At 35.5% G+C, this 20,836-nt stretch overlaps 1 protein-coding gene across 1 annotated transcript in view; it reads right to left on the reverse strand.

Moving 5' to 3' along the window:
- Positions 1-20,836, reverse strand: part of LOC122719858 (mothers against decapentaplegic homolog 6) — a 68,505-nt gene that overhangs the window by 41,121 nt on the left and 6,548 nt on the right. The window contains exons 2-3 of the mRNA XM_043946075.1: positions 13,899-13,949; positions 218-304 (exon numbers count right to left, since the gene is read on the reverse strand). Coding sequence (XP_043802010.1) covers positions 218-304; positions 13,899-13,949 — 138 coding nt within the window. The remainder of the gene's footprint in view (positions 1-217; positions 305-13,898; positions 13,950-20,836) is intronic.

Here is a 20,836-nt window from a genome sequence, read left to right on the forward strand (position 1 = left end):
AAAATCTATCTCAAAAATTGAATATCAATGACGAATACTTTTCAAAAATATGACACGACTTGAAAAGAGATTTTAACGATCAACGAGATGGAAACGAAATGGGATATTTGGCGGCTTCCTTTTCTACGCAATCTGTGTTTTCTTTCGTGCGTATACGGCTCAGACGACGCAGATAGACACGGAGAAAGGGTATGTATAACCTTGAGGACATAGTTACCTTCTCCGTTGGTGGTAAGGGAGCCGGGAAGCGGCAGGGGTGTGCTGTTTTTGCACCGACGTTGATCCCCTTCGCTGGGCGCACGATCTGAAAATAAACGGCAACCCCTTTAGAATCTTCCCTCACTTGTGTATTAGGACCACTCTCACTTTTCTCTCTTTCACTTCGCGTTTTACTTTTTTCTTCTTCTATTTCTCGTTTTCAGCTGTCAGCTTTCGCGGAGGATTCGCCTATCGAAGAAAACTCGTGTCGTTCGTTACGAATATTATCGTGATTTATTAAAAATTCTAAAATTCTATTTACGATCTCAAAAGTTGAAACGAAATTGTTAAAATTTCAAATACATTGGATTCTTTTTTTTTTTTTTTTTTCCTTTAAATCCTTTACCTTTCTTTCGTCTTCGAATTACTTATTCAAAACTATACAGATAGAATATAATTAGATTAGATTAGGATTAAAAATTGTTTATCGAGTCCAACGAATCGATGATTCAAATTTTGTTAGAATTCTCGATCCTCCACGGAACCAATTCCAAACTTGTTGTCCCCCCATCTGGAACCAGTTAAAACGGGTTAAACGAAAGGGGATGAAACCTCGTCTCAACCTCGATATAGAATCCACGCGTCCTATTTATAAGTTTCGTATCCCGAACTGACCAGAAAACCAAACACCGCGACCGGTGTTTCGAAGAATCGGTAATGGAGTGCTAACATCCCCCAAGAGACGGAATAGTGGCGTGGAATCTTGTGTCGCGGTTCGGCCAGCGAATATTCGATCGCGACGGGGATCCGCGTCTTATTTATGGACGTGAAAGAAAGAGGGAAGCGTTACGAATCTTCCTAGAACCTGGTATGATGCAAACGCGTGTATACAACGCGTATACAACGCGTGGCTGTCGCGAAAACGTTAAGCCGCATCCTCATCGAGGCTGCAAATCCAAGACATCCAAGATTTTGTTGGCTGGTATTTAAGCGTTCTCGTGGACAATCATTTTTGTCCACGAAATGCGAAAAAAAATTTTTTTTTTTTCCCCCTATTTAAATTTCAAATCTAAATTTAAGATGTGCTTGGCTTGATTCGGCGAGAAGGATGGTGAGTTTTAAAGGATTTCGTTTCCCAAGAGTTATAGATATTCGATGTATATTTTCTACGGCGTATATATTGAATATCTTGTTTCGATAATAATTTTTATTATTAGTCAGAGAGATATATGCGAAGAAATATGAAGGAAGAGGAATATTAACCAAAAAAGTTTTTTTTCTTTTTTATCGTCATTTCAACGAGGATGCGATTCTATTTAATGCCACCGAGTAATGCCATAATCATAAAAATTGCCATGAGCGAATATCGTAGTTAGCAATGGAAAATGCAAATACGATGATTAATAGCACCGGTGGTGATTTCCTCGTTTGGCCTTTTCACCTTGGTATTGAAACGATATAAGAATATCTTCTTCTGTTGATTCGTTTTTTTTTTTTTAATGTATTTTTTTTTCTTCCTCTTCCGCGATACGTTAATAATAAAAGATTAATCGGTGTTTTAGTGTTTTGCTAGATTAGCGAATCGGTTCTCGTAATCGTCGATGTTATATTTTTGACACGCAGTTTGAATTTAGGCAGTCTTTGAGACCAAGTTTATTTTATTATCCGTTTATTTTAATAAAATGGAAGGCTAGCTTACATTCAAAATATTTGATGTAAAATTAGGTGAGCTTTTAGGTTAGTTTATATGGCGCCAATTTGTTTTCTTTAATTCCTGTAGCGAGATAGTAATAGGAAAATAGGAAATTTTGTTTGAAATGATGAAGTTAAGATTAGAAACATTTTTGTAATATAATATTGATATATAGAACATGCCCGATCATAGCATAGATCATCGTGACATCAAATTGAATATAATTTCTCAACACTAAAATTTCTATTATAATATAAATATATTTTTATCAAATATTCATCGAATCACTTATTTTTCCCTTATTATATAATATACTTATGAATTATAATCAATATCTCGATATCATTCAAAAATGATGAATCAAAAGTTTGAAAATATATAATCACAAACACGTAAAATTCAACTGGAGAAAAATTACTATAAAAATAAGATTTAAATCGTCGCAATAGAAATAAAACGTATCTCTGAATCAGAATATCTAATAGTAATAATTTCACAAAGATCATTGGATTAGAGCAGGAAACACGTTTGTCGCGAAAAACTATTTTACAATCCATCGTGGCGACGAGTTATGCCAAGGTATTGCCAGATACCAAGACAGATGATTAATGACAAAAGTAATTTGCAAGAATTCAAAGCGATCGAGAAACGAAGCGAAGAGATCGACCAATGATGTCCAAGTGACGCGATGATGGTTCCACGAATTTCTAGATAGTTCGGCACGAAGATTCCCGAGGGAAATTTTAGCCACGAACGTGCGAGGAAGGGTGACAAGAGTATACAGAGTCTGAAGTAATGGACAATCGTGGGTGGATAATTCATCGTCAACGTAACACATAGCGCTTTCTCGTTTAACATTCGAAACGACCGACTAATTCGCTTGTAAGAATGCTATCTTCCATCTTGGGCCGAGGAGCACCTGTACGACACGTAGGCTCGATTATATTTGTACACGTTAGAAATTCTGATCTCGACTCCTCTCGAGAGCTTGTACGTCCGCTTCGTTGATTATTAATTGTTTACTTTGGGATTTGGATTTGAAGGAAGGAATGCACGTATGTAATCGCTTTTCATTTCATTCCTCGAACACCGCGTTCCATTCGTTATTGTCGGATCGTATTACAGTCTTTATATATTTCGAAAGTATTATTATCGATCGACTATTTTTCAAAGGGGGAAATTATTTAATAATTTCGATAATAATATTATTTATTCCTTGTTGCAAAAATCCTATAATATATTCTATAATATTTCGAATGTTACTTTAAGGTACGATTGGTTAAAACGATTGGATAAAGCGATGAATCAATGAACGAGCGAGTAAAGTTCAGAAAGAAGAATTGTATTATTCGAGAATAACAACACCTATCGATCGTCAATGACTCGATGATGGGATGGTTAATTGAAATTTAGATGAAATCTTAAGTGTTCCGCGCGTCGGCTCGCAAAGATAATAACATTACGCAAGAATATGTGTTTCCAACACATTCCAACGATCCTGTATTTTCATTCGCTTGTGCAATTTTAAGTTTACATAATTTATTTAACATTATCTTTTGCAGATATATTCAACACGCGTGCGCACGAACGCAGCACGTTTCTAGGAATGTTATTTCAAACTTCATAATTTCTTGACAATTTCTCCGTAGAAGAAAGTTAAATGCACGTTCGAAGCTTTATCTATTATTGTAGCTATAATAATAGAAATTCTTCGACGTAGACGCGCATCTTATTACGATAATAATATGATCAAACGAGACGTTTCCAATATCTGAACTACGTGCATATACTTTTCACACAGTTAATTAATGCCTTATAGTAGATATTTTTCAAACGAAGTTACAACGATGGTGCATGATGTCGATTATATATATTATTAAAAAAAGTGGATTGATGTAAAAAAAAAAAAAAAAAAAAAATGCTATTCATCTTCATTAAAGCGCTATTCCTCGAGCTTCGATCGAGGAAAAAAAGGCAGAGAGAGATGCAGAATAAATTAAATATATGGCTGTATAATTTTATTACTCTTTACATCTTAATCAAGATTCTTCGCGTATCATTAAGTTCTTATACGATAAACTCGAAGATTCGTAACACATCGTTTTCATAAAAAAAAAAAAAAAAATAACGAAATAACCTAAAATTTTGTTAAGTTGTAATTAAATTGATAAATATAAATTTTTCACTTGCTTTATTCCACGGAAGAATTAATCTGTTCGTTAAGTAAACTCGAGAGTTATCGAGTTATCGGGTCATCGAATTACTACGTCAGAATTGTATCGCGGATGATTTCTAACTCTCGTTTCAATTTCATAAAATTGGGAAATTCGGATCGGGAATATTTCGCAATAAATTTCTTCTTCTTCTTTTTTTTTTTTTTTTTGTAAAAATCTTTCTTTTCCATTAAATTTCCAGGCACGAATCGATTCCAGGCACAAACCGAGCCACACACGTGGAGTTCGACGACAAGAATACCGGATACTTTCCTCGTATCAGAGCCAACCAAAGCGTTGTTTTAAAGATCATTACAGGCGTTACTTTAGGAGAAACGTTACAGGAGTTATTAACAGCACGATGTAACGCCACATAATTTTATATCGGGCGAAATGAGCCCGATCACGCGACCAACAGTTTTTCGTCGCCGTTGAAAAAAAAAAAAAAGAAAAAAAAAAAGAGTAGAAACATTTTATCGTATAAGAAAGTGAATATTATATCCTTGATGAAAATCCTTTTGGTAAAAAGAAAAAAGATTGTTCCGATAAGTTTAAAAAAGTCAATACAAATTTACGAAAAATAACGAAGATGATTATTTCGATTCGAAGCGACTTAATTATACTATTACAATTAAAAGCAGTTCAAATCAATGAAAAATCTTTACCTTTCGATCCATATATAAAATGAAACCATATATCCATGTATAAAATGTACAAAAATATAATTATTTAATATCTTATGTTATTACACGGAGGCTTTCTCGGTTCACGACGAAATTTTTCATCCAGATTCCAATTTCCTACGATCGCCAAGGATCGCCGAAGGACTAATCGTTTTAGGGTGAGACCGTGGTAGATGGGATTCATTGACTAAAAGAGAGGATGACGTCAGAGGACAACAAGTCGGACGAGAGGGCGGTCGCATTCTTCTCGAATTCCTGGGGCTCGTTCCTACGGGAGAGAAGCATTTCCTGCCGCTAACAGAGAGCTAGAAGGCAGTAACAGTAGCAAAAGGAGAAACGTAGCCGCGAGATTCAACATCCGTCAAGTATTTTTAGGAGGGATTTCATGGAAATATCCTCGGTCCCAATATGCGTCACGAGCCTCGCTTCGGCCTCATAGTTTCGCTCCTTCGCGACTCGATTCTCGGCGAATTTATTTCGAGTCGGGAAAGAAAAAAAAAAGAGGAGGGGGGGGGGGGGGATAATCGAACTAATCTGTTAAGTGAATACGAAAGAAAATTGTATTAATAGTTGGAAGAAATTTAAAAAGATTTATCGAATCGCAAAATATTTTTAGAGATCTTTATTTTCTTCTTCTCTTCTTATTTTAAGGAAGGTCAGGAAATGAGAAACATCTCTCTCTTTCTCTTTCTCTCTCTCTATATATATATATACATATAATGGGTTAGATATATTTTAAACGTACAAACGAATAAAATATATTTATTTCTTCTTCAAAGGATGAAAAGCTTTCGTGTTTTGTATTTAATACATTTTTAATTCGAAACGATTCTCTTATAAATTACTACTTAAAAGGTAAAATAATCCTAATATATGTTCAGCACAAGTTTCTAAATTTGCTAACACTTTGATATTTTCTCACAACGATGCCTCACGAATATCTTAATCGATGCGAATTAAAGAATGAATTTAAACGAAATTTCATCCTTCTAGTTTAAAAAATTGCTCATCGAATTATTTTCCTCGAATACGAGTCGAATAATTAATCGAGATTTGAGAACAGGCGAAGAAAACAGACAAATTCTACAAAATACGTATACAGATAGAACAGTTCCCAGTCGATGATACAAATTTCTCTGGTATTACAAAACGTGGAGACGAGGGGCGATCGAGGACAATCAGTGTACAAATATTTATTCGTCGATAAGGAATAAATTGACACGTAAACTTGGCAACCCATTACCACTGCGTTGATCGCGAGCAAATACGTTTATGTACGTGTTTGCAGAGCGTTTTCGATCGTCTTCGCGCACCTTCGTAGAAGATGAACAAGAAATTCAGCCAAAGCAACCTTCTGATCTGATCCTCAATAAGTTTTATTAGAAAAAAAAGTCGACAATTTTATTCGAGTCGATTTGCAAGAATTCGCGAATGTATTCGATCGGTGCTGGGCTTCAAGTTTCAATTGTGAACGAACAAATTAAAAATCGTTGGCTTTCATCAATTTTTTTCTCCTTTATTTCTGTTCTATGGATCTGCGTAAAATGTAATTTTTGTATTGAGAAGAATTGCTACGCTAAAATTATTTATAAATTATGTATATTGATATTGCGAGCAAGCATCTTTGACACGTGGCTGATGGATGAGAGTTTATAGACAGATTTCAGAAGACATCTTTGTGAAGAAGAAAATTCGAGCGATAAATGTACAAAGAAACGTTTATCTAATCATTATGATTGGATGGATTGAGTTTTGTAAGTTTAATTCTCAAAGGAATTCAAAGAGATGTTGTCGTATAAGTAATCATTTCACACACTAAATACGTTATTCTATTATCTCTATTGCTATTTCAAAGTCATTATAATAATACATAATAAAACAATATGGCGATTCTGTAATTCCTCGTCCCATACACGTACAAGAAAACCCACTTATCAGACACGAGGTTCTCTCCATGCGAGATTGAGAAACGAGCCGACCTTAATATTAGAAATAGCAATTCATTCAATACGACCCACCAATGAGTTTACAGAAACTAACAAGCGCTAAACAGCATATGCTATCTACCTCTAATGACGTATCGTCGTTTGCAACATTTTTAATTAATTCCTACGAATAAAATTTCCTCACTTCCTGTTCACGCATAATATTTCACTTTATAAAACTTCTAAATTAATAAAATAGGATTCGCAAGTATCCAACATTCAATCCAATTAGATAATTCCAACCCGCAAGAAGAAAACGCAAAATTTGAATTTTTAAATTTTATTAATTATCTCGCGATAAAAAAAGGAAAAAAAGTCTCTCAAACTTTTCGAATTTCGCGAATTTCTAAAGATTTCGATTCGATTCTGGAAAAAAAAAAAAAAAAGATCGAGAAAAATTTCAAAGCAAGAGGATCGATCGATTAAATAGAGACGTATCGGCCTCCGTTAATCCGGAAACCAGCATAACGCTTTCGGTAGGATCGTGGCGCGATCGGGACGGTGAAGGAAGCAACGGAATGCGCTTCGAGCCACTCCCGCCTCTCTTTGAAGGCACGGGTTGGGACCGAGTAGCGGCGGCCGAGCTAGAGGCCGAAAGACAGAGGGAGAGAAAGGAGAGTTCTCGTCTCCTCGAGAGAACGACTCCGGGTAGCTCGACGTCGAGGGACGTCGTCGCGGGAAAGAGGGAGAGAACGATCGAGAGGCCGGCGAAGAGTGCGTACTTTTCAGCTCGTTCCTTTCCTCCGAGTGGGCAGCGTTCAGGCGGTCGAGAGGAAAAGAGATAGCGAGGCTGGAGTACTTCGAGTAACGAGAGAGCGAGTGAGAGAGAGAGAGAGAGAGAAGGAGAGAGGGAGGGAGAGAGACGTAAGGAAAAAAGAGATAGCGTAAGCGCGACGGAAGACCGGAGTACTTCGAGTGGCAAGAGAGAGAAAGATTCAAGACGGTCGAGAGCAACGAGAAAGAGAAAGAGAGATGGAACAAATATGTATATATATATATATATATACGATCGAGGGAAAGAGCGAGTTGGAGAAGGAATAAAGAGACAGAGATCAAGAAGAGACGCGATAGTAGGAGTGAGAGAGGAGGAGAGAAGCGTATCAAGGACGACGAAACGAGCAGAGAAACATAAAAGCCAGGCGACAGGCGCCCGCCACGTTGTGTGCATTGGAGAGGTTCGTATTACCGGTACCAGGTCCCTTCCTAAGGATGGCGCTAAGGCGCCTTGCTATGTGTATTGCCCTTAACCGTGTACCGGCTGCCAAGCGTTCTCGCTCTCTCTCTCTCTCTTTTTCTCCCGTTTCCACGGGTATTTCCTTCTTTCAAGGTTGCGCAAATTTCGGTCGCTGACACGTGATCCCGCGCAAAATTTAAAGGTATGGACGGATGGCGCGTTGACCAGCTGTTGACCAGGATCAGGTTTTAAAAATATCTACGGATAGTTAGTCGAAGTGAAATATGACGAAAAATTGGAGAGAATATATTCGTGGAAAGGATATATAAAAGAAACGAGAAGCTGGAATTTCTAGCTCGAATTTCGATTTCTTTTCTTTGTCCGGATGCAATAAAATAGGAGGAGGAGGAGTTTTTATCGGATATATACGTGAGACGATAAATGTTCTTCGATTAGACGGAAAATAATTTTTGTTGAAAATGCACAAAAAATGCATAAATGCATAGCGATATTCAGAAAAAAGTCCACGTGTATCAACATACGTATATCTAGTAATTCATAAATTACTGTTAACTGATAAGTTTACCGTTGTTAAATATCTTTACTTACCTAAGAATGATAATTCAGAATCTAAATAATTCAAGAATAACGTAATCGATACTTTGAAATTATTTTTTAAAAACCGATAATCTAAAATTTTATATACTTTCAAACGTTTTTAAATCATACAAATAAATTGTATGTCGAAAATTTCCATTTCGAAAAATTCTATCGAAGCAAAGAGAGATAAAATATGATCGAGTAATAGCAAGCAACAAAATTAAAAAAAAATACATACTTATTATTGTTATTCCCAATCAGAGAATAAAGCAATCTATCGATTATCACGAAAATCTTTGGATAGATAATTAAATGCACACAAATAACATCGAACGTATAAATCAAAAGTTTCAGCACTGGTAATATAACGCAAGTGTACACAAAAGAGCTTGAAATCTGAAATCTAGTTTCGTGGAAAGTTCTGATAACGATATATAATAATAAAGACGCGCGGAATATCAAACGACGCAGTCAAATTATCCAAGATTATCTGTATGCGCGCATTTCGCCACAGTTTGAAAATAAAAAAAATTTAACTTTAAAAATAAGATAGATCTATCAAAACCTGTCAAAATGACGATATAGATATGTAATTTTTTTTTTTTTTTTATTTTAAACGTGAAAATATTCTCGGCAAAATTAGAATAAACTTACACTTATATTCCAACAGGCTGGTAATTTCGGCCGTTTGCCATTTTAATTGAAGGAACGATAGAATGTCATCAGCATTAGCCGTCGTCTCGGCCGTGGAACAATACGGTGATTCAGGACGGGCTCTGAATCGAGAGCGGGAAGCTTAAAAACGCAGCGCGGCGTAACGCAATACGAACAAGATTTGTCCTCGTGCGTTTGAAAGGGACTGCACGGACTGCGTTGTGCCATGTCCTTCGTCGTATTCGTTGAAATTTGCGCAACCGTTGCTGGAACTCTGTCGCTGACAGCGCGTGCAAAGAGCACGTGCGGAAATAAATCGTATCTCCGCAGAAATTCTTCTTACACATGCTTCTCGTTTCCCTCTTTCTTCTCTCTTTATTTTTATTTTTATTATCATTATTATATTACTCTTTTTTTTTTACGAAAAATTAATCGAGAATGACTTTTAAAAATTATCGATCAGCGCATCTTTTCCATAATTATCTCGCGGGAAAAAATTAATGAGACGGTCGAGAGAGATCCGCCCGTAAATATTTCTTTCAATTTTTTGATTTTGATAAAGTCGAACGCGATAAGTCTTGAATATCGTCGACTTGAATCTACTTTCAATAATTGATTCGATGAAAAAACTGATATTCCTTTAACACTTTCGTTAGTAAATTATGGCTACCATTCTCTTGGAATCAAGTGTTTTTTTTTTTTTTTTTTATCCGCCCGTCACATTCGTCTTATAGAAGATTTTCTTATAAAATTCTTATAAAATCCCTAAATCCCTAAATCTCTCTATTCAATCTAGTTAAAAAAAAATTTCGAACACGAACGCGATATCTAAGATCGCAGTTCGCATCACACGACGCATTTAACGAATTTTTTCCAATCGTTTTCCAATCTAAAGAGCATTAAATATTCCTTCCCTATAAATTCCATTCTCTCGTCACATCCCAGCCGTTCCACCGTTCCACCGATTTAATTGCCACCGGTTCATAGTCCGGCTTATATTGCGGAATGTTGGTTCGAGTTTCATGAATGAAGAAATTTCTCCTATTTCTCGGCTGAATGCAACAAGTGGCGATGCGCGCGATCTTTTATCTCCTCTGCTCCATCGTGCTGGCCCAGTTTCCTTCGTTCATAGCATAAATCTATCACACGTGGCTACATCTACCGCCTCGGTGTGACAGACAAACTCATAACGAGTTTCTTTCTTCGGAGGAGGAATCGCGATCGAAAAAAGATCCCCCTCTCCTTCGTTTTCTCTCCTTTTCTTCCCTTCTCTTTCCTTCTCTCCCCCTCCTCCCTTCCATCACCCGCATTTACGCGACGATGACGAATAACCAGCCAGCGGTCTGATTTTTATCGTGCTAATATTCCTATCGCGAGAGACCTCGTGTTTTTTTCCTCGAGAAACGATTCAACAAAGCTGTCGGCGTGTTAACTCGATCGAAAAGGATTCGATTATTTATTGTTGTAAAAATTAATAAACGTCAAACGATATGCAAAACGGGAATTCGTTCTAATGATTCACGTGATCTTTAGACGATTCTTTAATTGAATTATGACCTCATCGTGCTTACTATGTCCACGCGATTATTACACACGATTTAATTTGTTTTCCTCGATTTATCATCCCGTCTCTTAATTGCTTGCCTTTTTTTCCTTTTTTTTCGGAAGCTTTTTGACCGATATTCCGTTTCTGATAATTATTTTGTGGATCATGGAATATATAATTCAATCGAATATTGAGGTTTTCATTAGTTTCTCTTCTTCTTGTTTCTCCTCTAATTATATTTATTGTTGCAATTGTTTGTAAATGTTTCTGTTATCTCGTTTCATTAGAGAATTTTAAATATTTATTAATTGAAAGTTTAATGTAAAGAAAATTATGTTTACCAAAACTTTAATTTTCATTAAGAAAACAATTTTTTTCGTTGAAAATATTATTATTTGAACCTTTATTCCTTCCTTCCATTTATTATATTCTACCACTATTTTGAAATTTTTCGAAGCTTTCATCCCTTTATAAACGATCAACCGACTCACGTTTATTGGATCTTCAACAATATAATTTCGTATCACGTCTAAACGATTAAACTTATAGGAAGAAGAAAGATGGTGTTGTGAACGTGCCTATACGCAGCTTTCAAGCTTAATTATACCTTCAAGAACATTGGACCCCTGACAGGATCGGTTTATATAAATACAGGCTTTGGTGCGGCCACAATGTCGACAAGAGATATTCACCTCAAGTGGCATAACTCGCGAACCGATGTTATTTCTATTGACGATTTATAAGCGTGTGCCGAAAGCGCGTATGTCTATATACTCGTATATTAAACGTCAGCGGATGTACAGTTCTTGTAGCCAAAGGCGCTATTATTTCGTCATATCGGGCTTGGCACAAACGTTGCCATTTTGTATACAAGTTATCGCTCGATTTCAACCGTCTCACAATGTGCGCGCGTCTATTAATTGCGTGCAACGTGTTGCATTTAACTGTATAAAACTCGCTTATATGGAATAAATTTTGAAAGAATTTTAATATAGACGAGCAAACGATGATTAGAATTTTTCAAAGCAATGGTGTAACACCGCTTGAATTCTTGAAAACGAAAGATTCTACGAAGAAACAAAAGCTGTTTTGTCATAGGTAATTGTAACTTGTTGGAACAAAGTCTTGCGGAAAATCAATTTCAATGGAAAATTGTAATTTCAAATAATCGTGCTTGGTAATTGATTTTACGAAAGGAACTTTTAATAGGTGTGAAATTAATTGTCTGTAATTAAATTGTGCAATATTCTTTTCAGAGAATTGAAATGACAATCTTAACATTCAATTTTCTAACTTCTTAAATGTTCTTTTTTTTTATATCGTGTAATTAAGATATCTAAAATTTAACATCGAGATTTAAATTTATAAATTTTACACGCCATTACTAATTAACATTTAATTTTCTAACTTCTTAAATGTTTTTTTTTTTATAAATCGTATAATTAAGATATCTAAAATTTAACATCGAGATTTAAATTTCTAAATTTTACACGCTACTACTAATTTTCACTCGATTCGAACGTACAATCGATTTTCTTTTCTTTTTTAAAATTACCGTGCAATATTATTTTTCCTTCCGTAAGCAACAAAAGAAGAACGAAACAAATCACCTACATTCATAAATATAAATCATTCAATATCGTCGGTACCAATTAATTCAACCATCCCGAGTCATCGTCGGAAATAATTTCTAATCCGATGCTCAACTTAATTGAAAGTCGCGACGACACCGAGACATCGATCTTCCGAAGACGATTTCGCTATAGCCAACTTTATTACGCAACCAACGCGGCCTACGAGAGATCGAACGAACGCTCCTCTCTCGAGCAACACGCGAATCTATCGATGGCCGAGGGATCTGCGTGTGGCTCCGTGGCTCGTATCGATCCCGAGAACCAGTTTAGGATCGGGCAAACGAAAAGAGAAAAGGAGGGAACAGGGAGCCGACTAGTCAAAACCAGCCGCAGAACCACCGAGCATTGTAAAAGTTTGGTCGTAAAAATAGCAAGGAGCATAATTTTGGGGTTCGGAAAAAATTCTTTCCAAAATAAGGGACCGAGAAGAGACGAGAAGAGAAGAGAAGAGAAGAGGAGATCGAGGACTGGTTTGGTTGCTGGTCGGATATTATAGAAATATGCTTCGGATAAACGCTTACGAAATAAACGAATAAATTCTAGGTAAAATTTTTGAATTCGATTTTTGCATGTATAATTTATAAATAGGATCTAAGGAATTTTTTTTTTTTTTTGTTTAAAATTTTGAAATATTAAGAGAGAGGAAATCGAGCCGCGTTTCGATTTTCATTGAGCATCGTCAAATATTGCATAAAAGATCATCTTATAACTCGAACGGACGTGTTGTAAGTCGATCTTTTATTGATTGCGACGAACCATATGGCTATAGGTTTCAGAGTATCGCCGTTTCCGTGGTTGACGTAGACACACCGGCAAACATCGATCTACTTGATGGAAGTCGATCGATATTTATCTGTCTGGTAAAATTATAAAGCTCTACTTTATGTTCCACGTTTAAATCTCTTACAAGTTAAATCTGTAAGGAAAAATTATTAATTTATTTCGTCTGTCGAAAATTATCTACACCTCGAAATTTGAACGAAGGCAAAAATTAAGGAAAAATTGCGGCTTCGTGTGTATTTCGTGCATTTTCAATTCTTCATTCTCATTACGTTCGACAAATAATATTTCAACACATATATTTCAAGCTTCAATGATTTCGAAAAAATTCAAATTGAAAATAAATCTTCTTTCAAAACTAATTTCCATATATCGATTTCCATTTATCTGAACCGGGTAAAGAAAAACTTTCACGACCATTACATTATGCTAAAATGTTTTGCACAATGATGTTTGAATTAATTCGTGGAATTTAATTCAAACAACGTGAGACAACGTCCGCTGCGATAGTCCACGTAGAATTTTTGCTTTGAGCTAGGTCGTGAGATGTGACACGCGTTAAAGGACGATCTCCGCGACTCGAATGCTAAACGTTTGTGAGTAATAAACATGAGTTATCGCTCGAACGATTGCGTGGGGTTACATTCCATGTGTTCACGTACGGACAACTGTGGAATGTGATCGTATACACACGTATGGGTATCCACGATTAAAATGTGAAAAGAAGAATGCACTCACCCTCGGGTCTCAGTCTGTCGGCAATAAGGCAGTACGGGGGTGGTGGCGACTCTGAAATGAGAGAAACAAGCAATAGATTAATATAGAATTTTTTTTCGATATGATTTATAAATATAATATACAATAACGTACAAAAGTTTAATCAATACTATTATACTATTTAAATTTAACAAAGATTTGCTCTTTTTAAATTTCTTGTTATCTGGATACGACAATACGAGTATAAAAAAAATATATTATCGACATAAAACTTAATGAAATACTCGTCAGATAAGAAATTTTACCTAAGGAGGACAAAATACATGCACATATCGTAAAACGTTAAAAGCAGTAAATTATACGTGACGGTCACGCAACTGACAATTATTACGAAGCATATCGAGTGGTATTTACCGCAAGAATGGCACGACTAAACGTAAAAGAAAAAAAAAAAAGAAAATATTTTTCAGAAAATTATTTCCCAATTTACACGACAACCTTGAAAATTAGAAATAAAAAAAAAAAAAAAGTTTGACAAAATAATTGGCTCTTCCATACATACATGTTCCCACATATCTCAACGAAGGAAGATAAAATAATATTAACATCCACCAAGAATCATTGTTCGTTTCGCAATGAGCGGCGGTTGAAAAACGGCGAGGATCGTTAAAAGCAAACGAACACATTCATTAAAGGCGCCAGACCTCGATCGATCTATTTTCGTGGGAATCTCGTTACACGCTCCGCGTCCCGATTCCCGCTTTAATCCAAAACGGATTCCCGCGAGGCGACGACGGCCTCGCCGCGTCTCCGTCGCGAGGAAAATTAGAAACCGACTCAAGGCTCCGATTAAAGCGCGGGATTAATGGGAAATGAGAGGCCTGGCGCCCGTTAGAAGACTTCGCAACTCCAAAAGCGGACGATTCTATTATTGGATTGGGGCGAAACCGGTACCACGTTTTTCGTCCTTTTACGCGTTATCATGGATACTCTACTCCGTGCTTACTCTACTGCGGGCGAAATTGCACGCCCGTCAAGGTAACCGTGGCGTATATTACACATGGCGCCTCTACCGGATCGAGATGCCATCGGCGCGACGCGCAGTCGCGTCTGCCCGAACGGATTCTCAAGGAACGCGTTCGAATCTGCAATACGATTAGGCGATCGCAAGGCCGCGTGCAATACGATACTGGGTTAACGAGTCCTTTCCTTCCAAACGATCCTCGACCAAGCCGTATTAATTATATTCGTTTCTTTTATACGGAGAGAGAACTTTTGTTGGATGGATTGCGTTGATTACGGTTAATTGGAAAATGGTGAGTGAATGTATTAATAGATTGAAGATATTGGTGGATTCCTCGCGTATGGTGGTACGCGTTGTATGAATTCGCTGTTATAGGGAATCGTGAGCGATATAAAATAACGTGTTTGAATACATATTACTCGAGAAATTGGATTATATGACAAGTCGCGATATCTTTGCCGCGTTTTAGAAATTTATTATTTATTACAGTAATTTTGATTAATTTTGTAATAGATTATTCAATTTGTTCGCAAACAAAGTATACGAAATGTTGATTGTAAATAAAGAAATAAGTAAGGGACATCTTGTTATTTTTTTATCTTTCTTGCAAGAAATAACATGGAATTGTAAATGAGTTTAAAGTAGTGCATGAATGACATCGTGTCGCGAGATATCTTGTCCAATGTGTCGCATAAACAACATCGTGTCGCGAGATATCTCGTCCGCGGATGCGAAGGGGTTAATCTGAATCTACTTGACATGCGAGGAAACGAATGTGAGAAAGATAATGGGTAATAAAAGAAGGAAAGAGAATATGAGTGGGGATATTGCAATTAACGGAATGTCGATTGGTAATATAAGAAAATTATAAATTATAATTGTTAAAATTGAAAATAAATATATTGCTTGATTTGTAGAAAGAATTAGGATTAGAGGAAAATATTATTGAACGTAATAAAATGGTGTTTGAATTACATGTAACTTGCCAAATAAACACTAAAGTTTGTTGTTTGTTCTATTTACAATCCCAAATTAGAGAACTAAATTTGTGATTTATATCATAGGTAAATGGAATTTGATCTGTGCATTTGTAACAAACAGTGAAATATATTTAACGCCAAAAATTCCCGAATAGTAACAACCAATATGGCTGACAGAGGCGCCTACACGAATCTTCCGTCACGATTGTCTCAATTCTCAATTTCCAAATGAACAATAATAAAGATTCAACTGCTGCGATTCTATACTTGAAACAAATCATAAATTCATGAAATATTTTTATAAATTATAAAATTTATCTTAATAATTTTTTATTTTTATTTCTTGTAACTTTTTTTTATTTGAATAATCTTATAATGCTCTATTCTCGATCAAATTAACTTCTCATTTTTATTTATTTTTATTTTCAATAACCAAATTAATAAAATAAATACGATATCTACGCATTATTTCTATCTATAAACATAAAATCTACAATTATACAAAAAAATTAAAAAGAAACGAAAGAATATTCCGGAAAAACACATATAAATACACCATTGTCAAGGACACGATCTTCAAAATAATGTTTTTAAACATTTATTTATACTTATTCGAAAATGTTCGATTTTTTTCCCGAACTCACACGTAACTCGTTTTTCTATCGTTTCCTAATATCACGTAAATTCATATCACGTAAAATAAAATACACATAAATTCGAAGACAAAGATTCCCTCGTACGCGATATCGAATCGAGGCGGTGTATCAATTAAAATTAAATTTCTGACTCATTTGATTTGAAATTCTGCACCGTGTACCGCTCCTCCACTTTGCCAAAACACGATGACCTTGTTTGCCATTGCCTCGTCTTGCACGGTCGCACGAGGCATGAATGGTGGGTTAAAGCTTAAGGCGGCAATGGCCGCTATATATTTGCGCAGGTTGCAATATAAAAGGTGCAGAAAACTCGAGTGTCGCGTGTTGATTGTTGGTGATGTACAAACCCTCTACGAGTCCCTCCCTTTCTTCTTAAATCGGAGTCAAAATATCAAAAAAAACGAGTGTGGGCTCTGAATTTGAAAATTGAAATTCTTGAAAATTGATCTCGAAGATATTCCTTGCAAGCGAATAATCCCTTGATAATAGCTATCCAAAAATAATTTTCACAGATGAGCAAATCTCAAGAATAAATGAAAATTATTATCGAAAATTCATTTTCAATACAGCATCGCAGTGTCGAAAACGTTTGAACGTTTTTTCATGTTTGTGTGATCTTAGACGAAACGAATGAAGAAACTGAAAAAATAATGAATAATGGAAAAATGATAAGACAAAATTGTATTATATGATAATGAAAATTAGAAGAGAATGATTATTTGTATATTATAGAATTGGATACAATAGATTTATACTATATGGATGATAGTAGATAATAAATATGACTAATCTTTAAAAAGCAGAATTATTATTAAATAAAAAAATAGTGAATGAAAAGAAGATGAAATGACTTTGGAATTCTGAATGATAAATGATACAACGTCAAAGTTGCCTATTATCGTGACAATTATTTTCAAGCTGTAAATTTACTAAAAAGTAAAATATAAAAAAAAAAAAGTAAATAACAGAAGTTGAAGTTAAATTAATTGGTAACAATAAGATTATATCTTGGTTAAATTTAAAAAGATGAAATTATTAAATTGCTTAATCACGAGTTACATACATGATGAAGACTTAAGAGTTACAATGTATGTAACGTGATATATGAGTACTACTTAAGTAGCAGACTGGTATTAAAATGACCTAGACTTAGGTAGCGTAAGGTTGAAATGGCCTAGAATAATATCTAAAATAACTGTATTTTCAAAGTTACATTTGTCAAAATGATTTCCCTGAAACTATGTGACCTTTGTTTTAAATTTATCGTACAGTTATACAGTGCAAGAAAATTCAGTTTACCTATTCCCGTTAATTTTATATCTTTCAAAAATTTTGTTATATAAAAAAGCTATTACTTAACTTTATTTATCAGTCACAATATTTATAATATTTTTTCAGAGAAATCTAAAAAAGATTATTTGCAAAATAAAAAAAAAAAGAGTTGTTCTTATCGATTAAATAAGGTTATCATTTTTCTTTCCTCCCAAATAATATCTCTTCCTCCATTAATTTTAATGTCATCGCGAAGAATTATAGTACGGTGCCAAAGTGTTGAAATTTTAGACACATATCTTCCACTATTAATAGAAATAGCATATTACACATTTACATTACTTCCTAAAATCGATACCCCAATTTTCGATAACATACGTCAATGATGATCATCTATTATAAAAAAAATTATATTTTCAATATCACGAATATAAAAACTTAAAAAAAATCTTGATAAAAAAAAGTATAAAAAAGATAAAGTATATGATAAAATAAAATAAAAAATATGATAATTATCTTCGTCTCGACGAAGAACGATTGCATCTTTTGTCGTTTGAAAATACTACGAAATAAAAAAAAATATGGAAATCGTGCTCAAGCAAACCGATAATGCAAACGTAATGCAAAGAGGAGAAAATTATTCTAAATACGAAATAAACTTGGAAATGATAAGAAACATAGTACAAGTGCGACAATTTGCGTAATGACGCCGTCTGGCTGATGATAATCGATTTGTCGAAGTGAATTATTAACGACGCCGCCAATATTCGAACGCTGTCGGACGCAAAAACAGATAAAGACAACACATACCGGTGTCTGTCCTCTTTGTGTGTCGTTGTGCGTTGCGAAAACAAGGCGCCACCGTGAATGCGATTCACCTTCGATAAATGTCGACGAACGCTATAACCGTGTTTCTCGACGACTATAAAATCCTCGATGATAATGTTTACGATAGAGTATCGTATTCAGATCCGGTGAACACGTTCACGAAATAAGGTAAGATCGCAAAAAAAAAACCTTCCCAGACATTGAACATTGATCCACGTGGCATTAATAAATAATTTAATTCCTTTGGCAAACCTGTTTTCTCATCTCATCGTACATATTTAAAGCATAATATTCTCAAAACCAATCCTTGAAATTAAGTAAATCAAACATTGAATTGAAATTTTGGTCATAAACGATATTTAAAATATATAATATTCAATAACTATATAATGGTGACGTGACGAAAATGATGATTAATTTATGTTATGTCCCAATTTCGATAAAGCGAATATTGAAGTATCTTGTTTGTTCGTGAGGTTCAAAAAGAAATTATATTGGATATAATTATTCAGATAAAAATTTAACGTTGTGTGTTTTTCAATGAAATTATAAAAACTTTAATAGGTATGTGATAATTGATAACCGGAAAATACTATCGATATTTTATTTATTTATTTATTTTTTATATAATTCAATATGTACTTTGTAATCACTATTGCTGTCTTATAATATTTATGTATATAATATTAATCTTTGGTACTTTCTACTTATTCGATAATCAAGCATACATACCATGAAACTATTATTTCTTTGGATTTTAAATATTGCATGCATTTCTTTATATCTTTCGAAAATTATATTTTGATGCATAAAATGTTCAATCCTGTCTTCCTAAGTAACAGATAATTCCATTTTCAAGTTCCTACTTTCTCCGTTCAAGAAAGAAACCTGTTATCTCGATTTGAAACCCTATTCAATATAGAATATCTCGACGAAAAATCTCTCTTGGAATCGCTTCCTGAAAACTACCTGTAGATGCGGTTCTTTTGTTCCAACGAATCTTCCAATTCCCAGAAATATCCTTGGCCTTTAAGACCACATAGCGTAAACGGAGAATTCGAATGGAATCAAAAAGCATCGAGCTGATTCTGCGCGCATGATTGTATACGCGGCACTGGCCGGCGAATACAACCGAGAGAAGCCGGCGCGATGCAGCACCGAGTTGCTTTCGCAGTGCTTGCTTCGGTTAGGTTCGGTCAGCTCGTCGGCTAATGCCGACTGGCCTCGACAATTAGCTGGCGCCAGCAATGACACGCAGCGGCGCCGGGTTGTTCTTCCCTCTCCCCGTCCGCTATCGCTCTCTACCCCCTCCCATTGCATCTTCTCCCGCCAACTTCTCCCGCCTCTCTCCTCTCTAATACCCTTTCCACCCAACTGCTCCATTCCCTCACCCCGCCACCTTTCGAAACCACACATGTTCCACGGCGCCCCGTCCTCAGACCGCTTTTCCTCCTCGTTCTTCGCATATCGTTCGACTTGATCTTTCTTTTTCCTTCCTTCTTCTCTTTCATTCTATCTTTCTTCTCTTCTTTCCCTCTGCCACGTCTTTTTCTTCTCTTTCTTCTATTTCTCTTCGACCTCCCTCTCTATGCTTGCTCTCTTTTCTTCTTTCTTGGCAGGCCGCGACTCGCCCAATATACGCTTTATTTTTAGGTTCATTTCCTTCTGACCATAACTTCGATTGTACGGCTATTGATAAATGCCGGTCGCCGTATATGTATTTTTATTATCCATCATCAACTCCTTAAAACAGGTCTAACAGATAGTATCATTGGCTCTTTCTTCGCATTTCTTTTCCATCTCATTTCGCTTTCTTTTTATTCTTATATCATATGACTCAAATCCTTTGCTATCGTCACTTTACTCATCGATCCCTTTCGACGCATTTATTCGCTCATTTCACAAGTGATATTCTCCTCGCGTTATTTCTCATTTTCTTTTCCCAAATGCGCGTCAGCCTTCTCTGCATATATATACGCATACATATACCAGAGAACGCTGGCGCAAGCGATCCACCGCTATTATTAGATGTAGAAACCTTACCGTGGAATCCGAAGGATTTCGTTATTTTCCTATATAGAGATTTTCATTTCGCCGAATTTCTGTTGCGATTCATGTTGCGATACGCTACGTATATTATCCGCCGCCTCGTCGGTCCTATAAGTTATTAATAGGAAACTGAACCGGTGCGTCGTGTGC

The sequence above is a fragment of the Apis laboriosa genome, unplaced genomic scaffold (assembly GCF_014066325.1).
Source record: "Apis laboriosa isolate Shangri-la unplaced genomic scaffold, ASM1406632v1 scaffold9_cov152, whole genome shotgun sequence".
Taxonomy (NCBI): Eukaryota; Metazoa; Arthropoda; class Insecta; order Hymenoptera; family Apidae; genus Apis; species Apis laboriosa.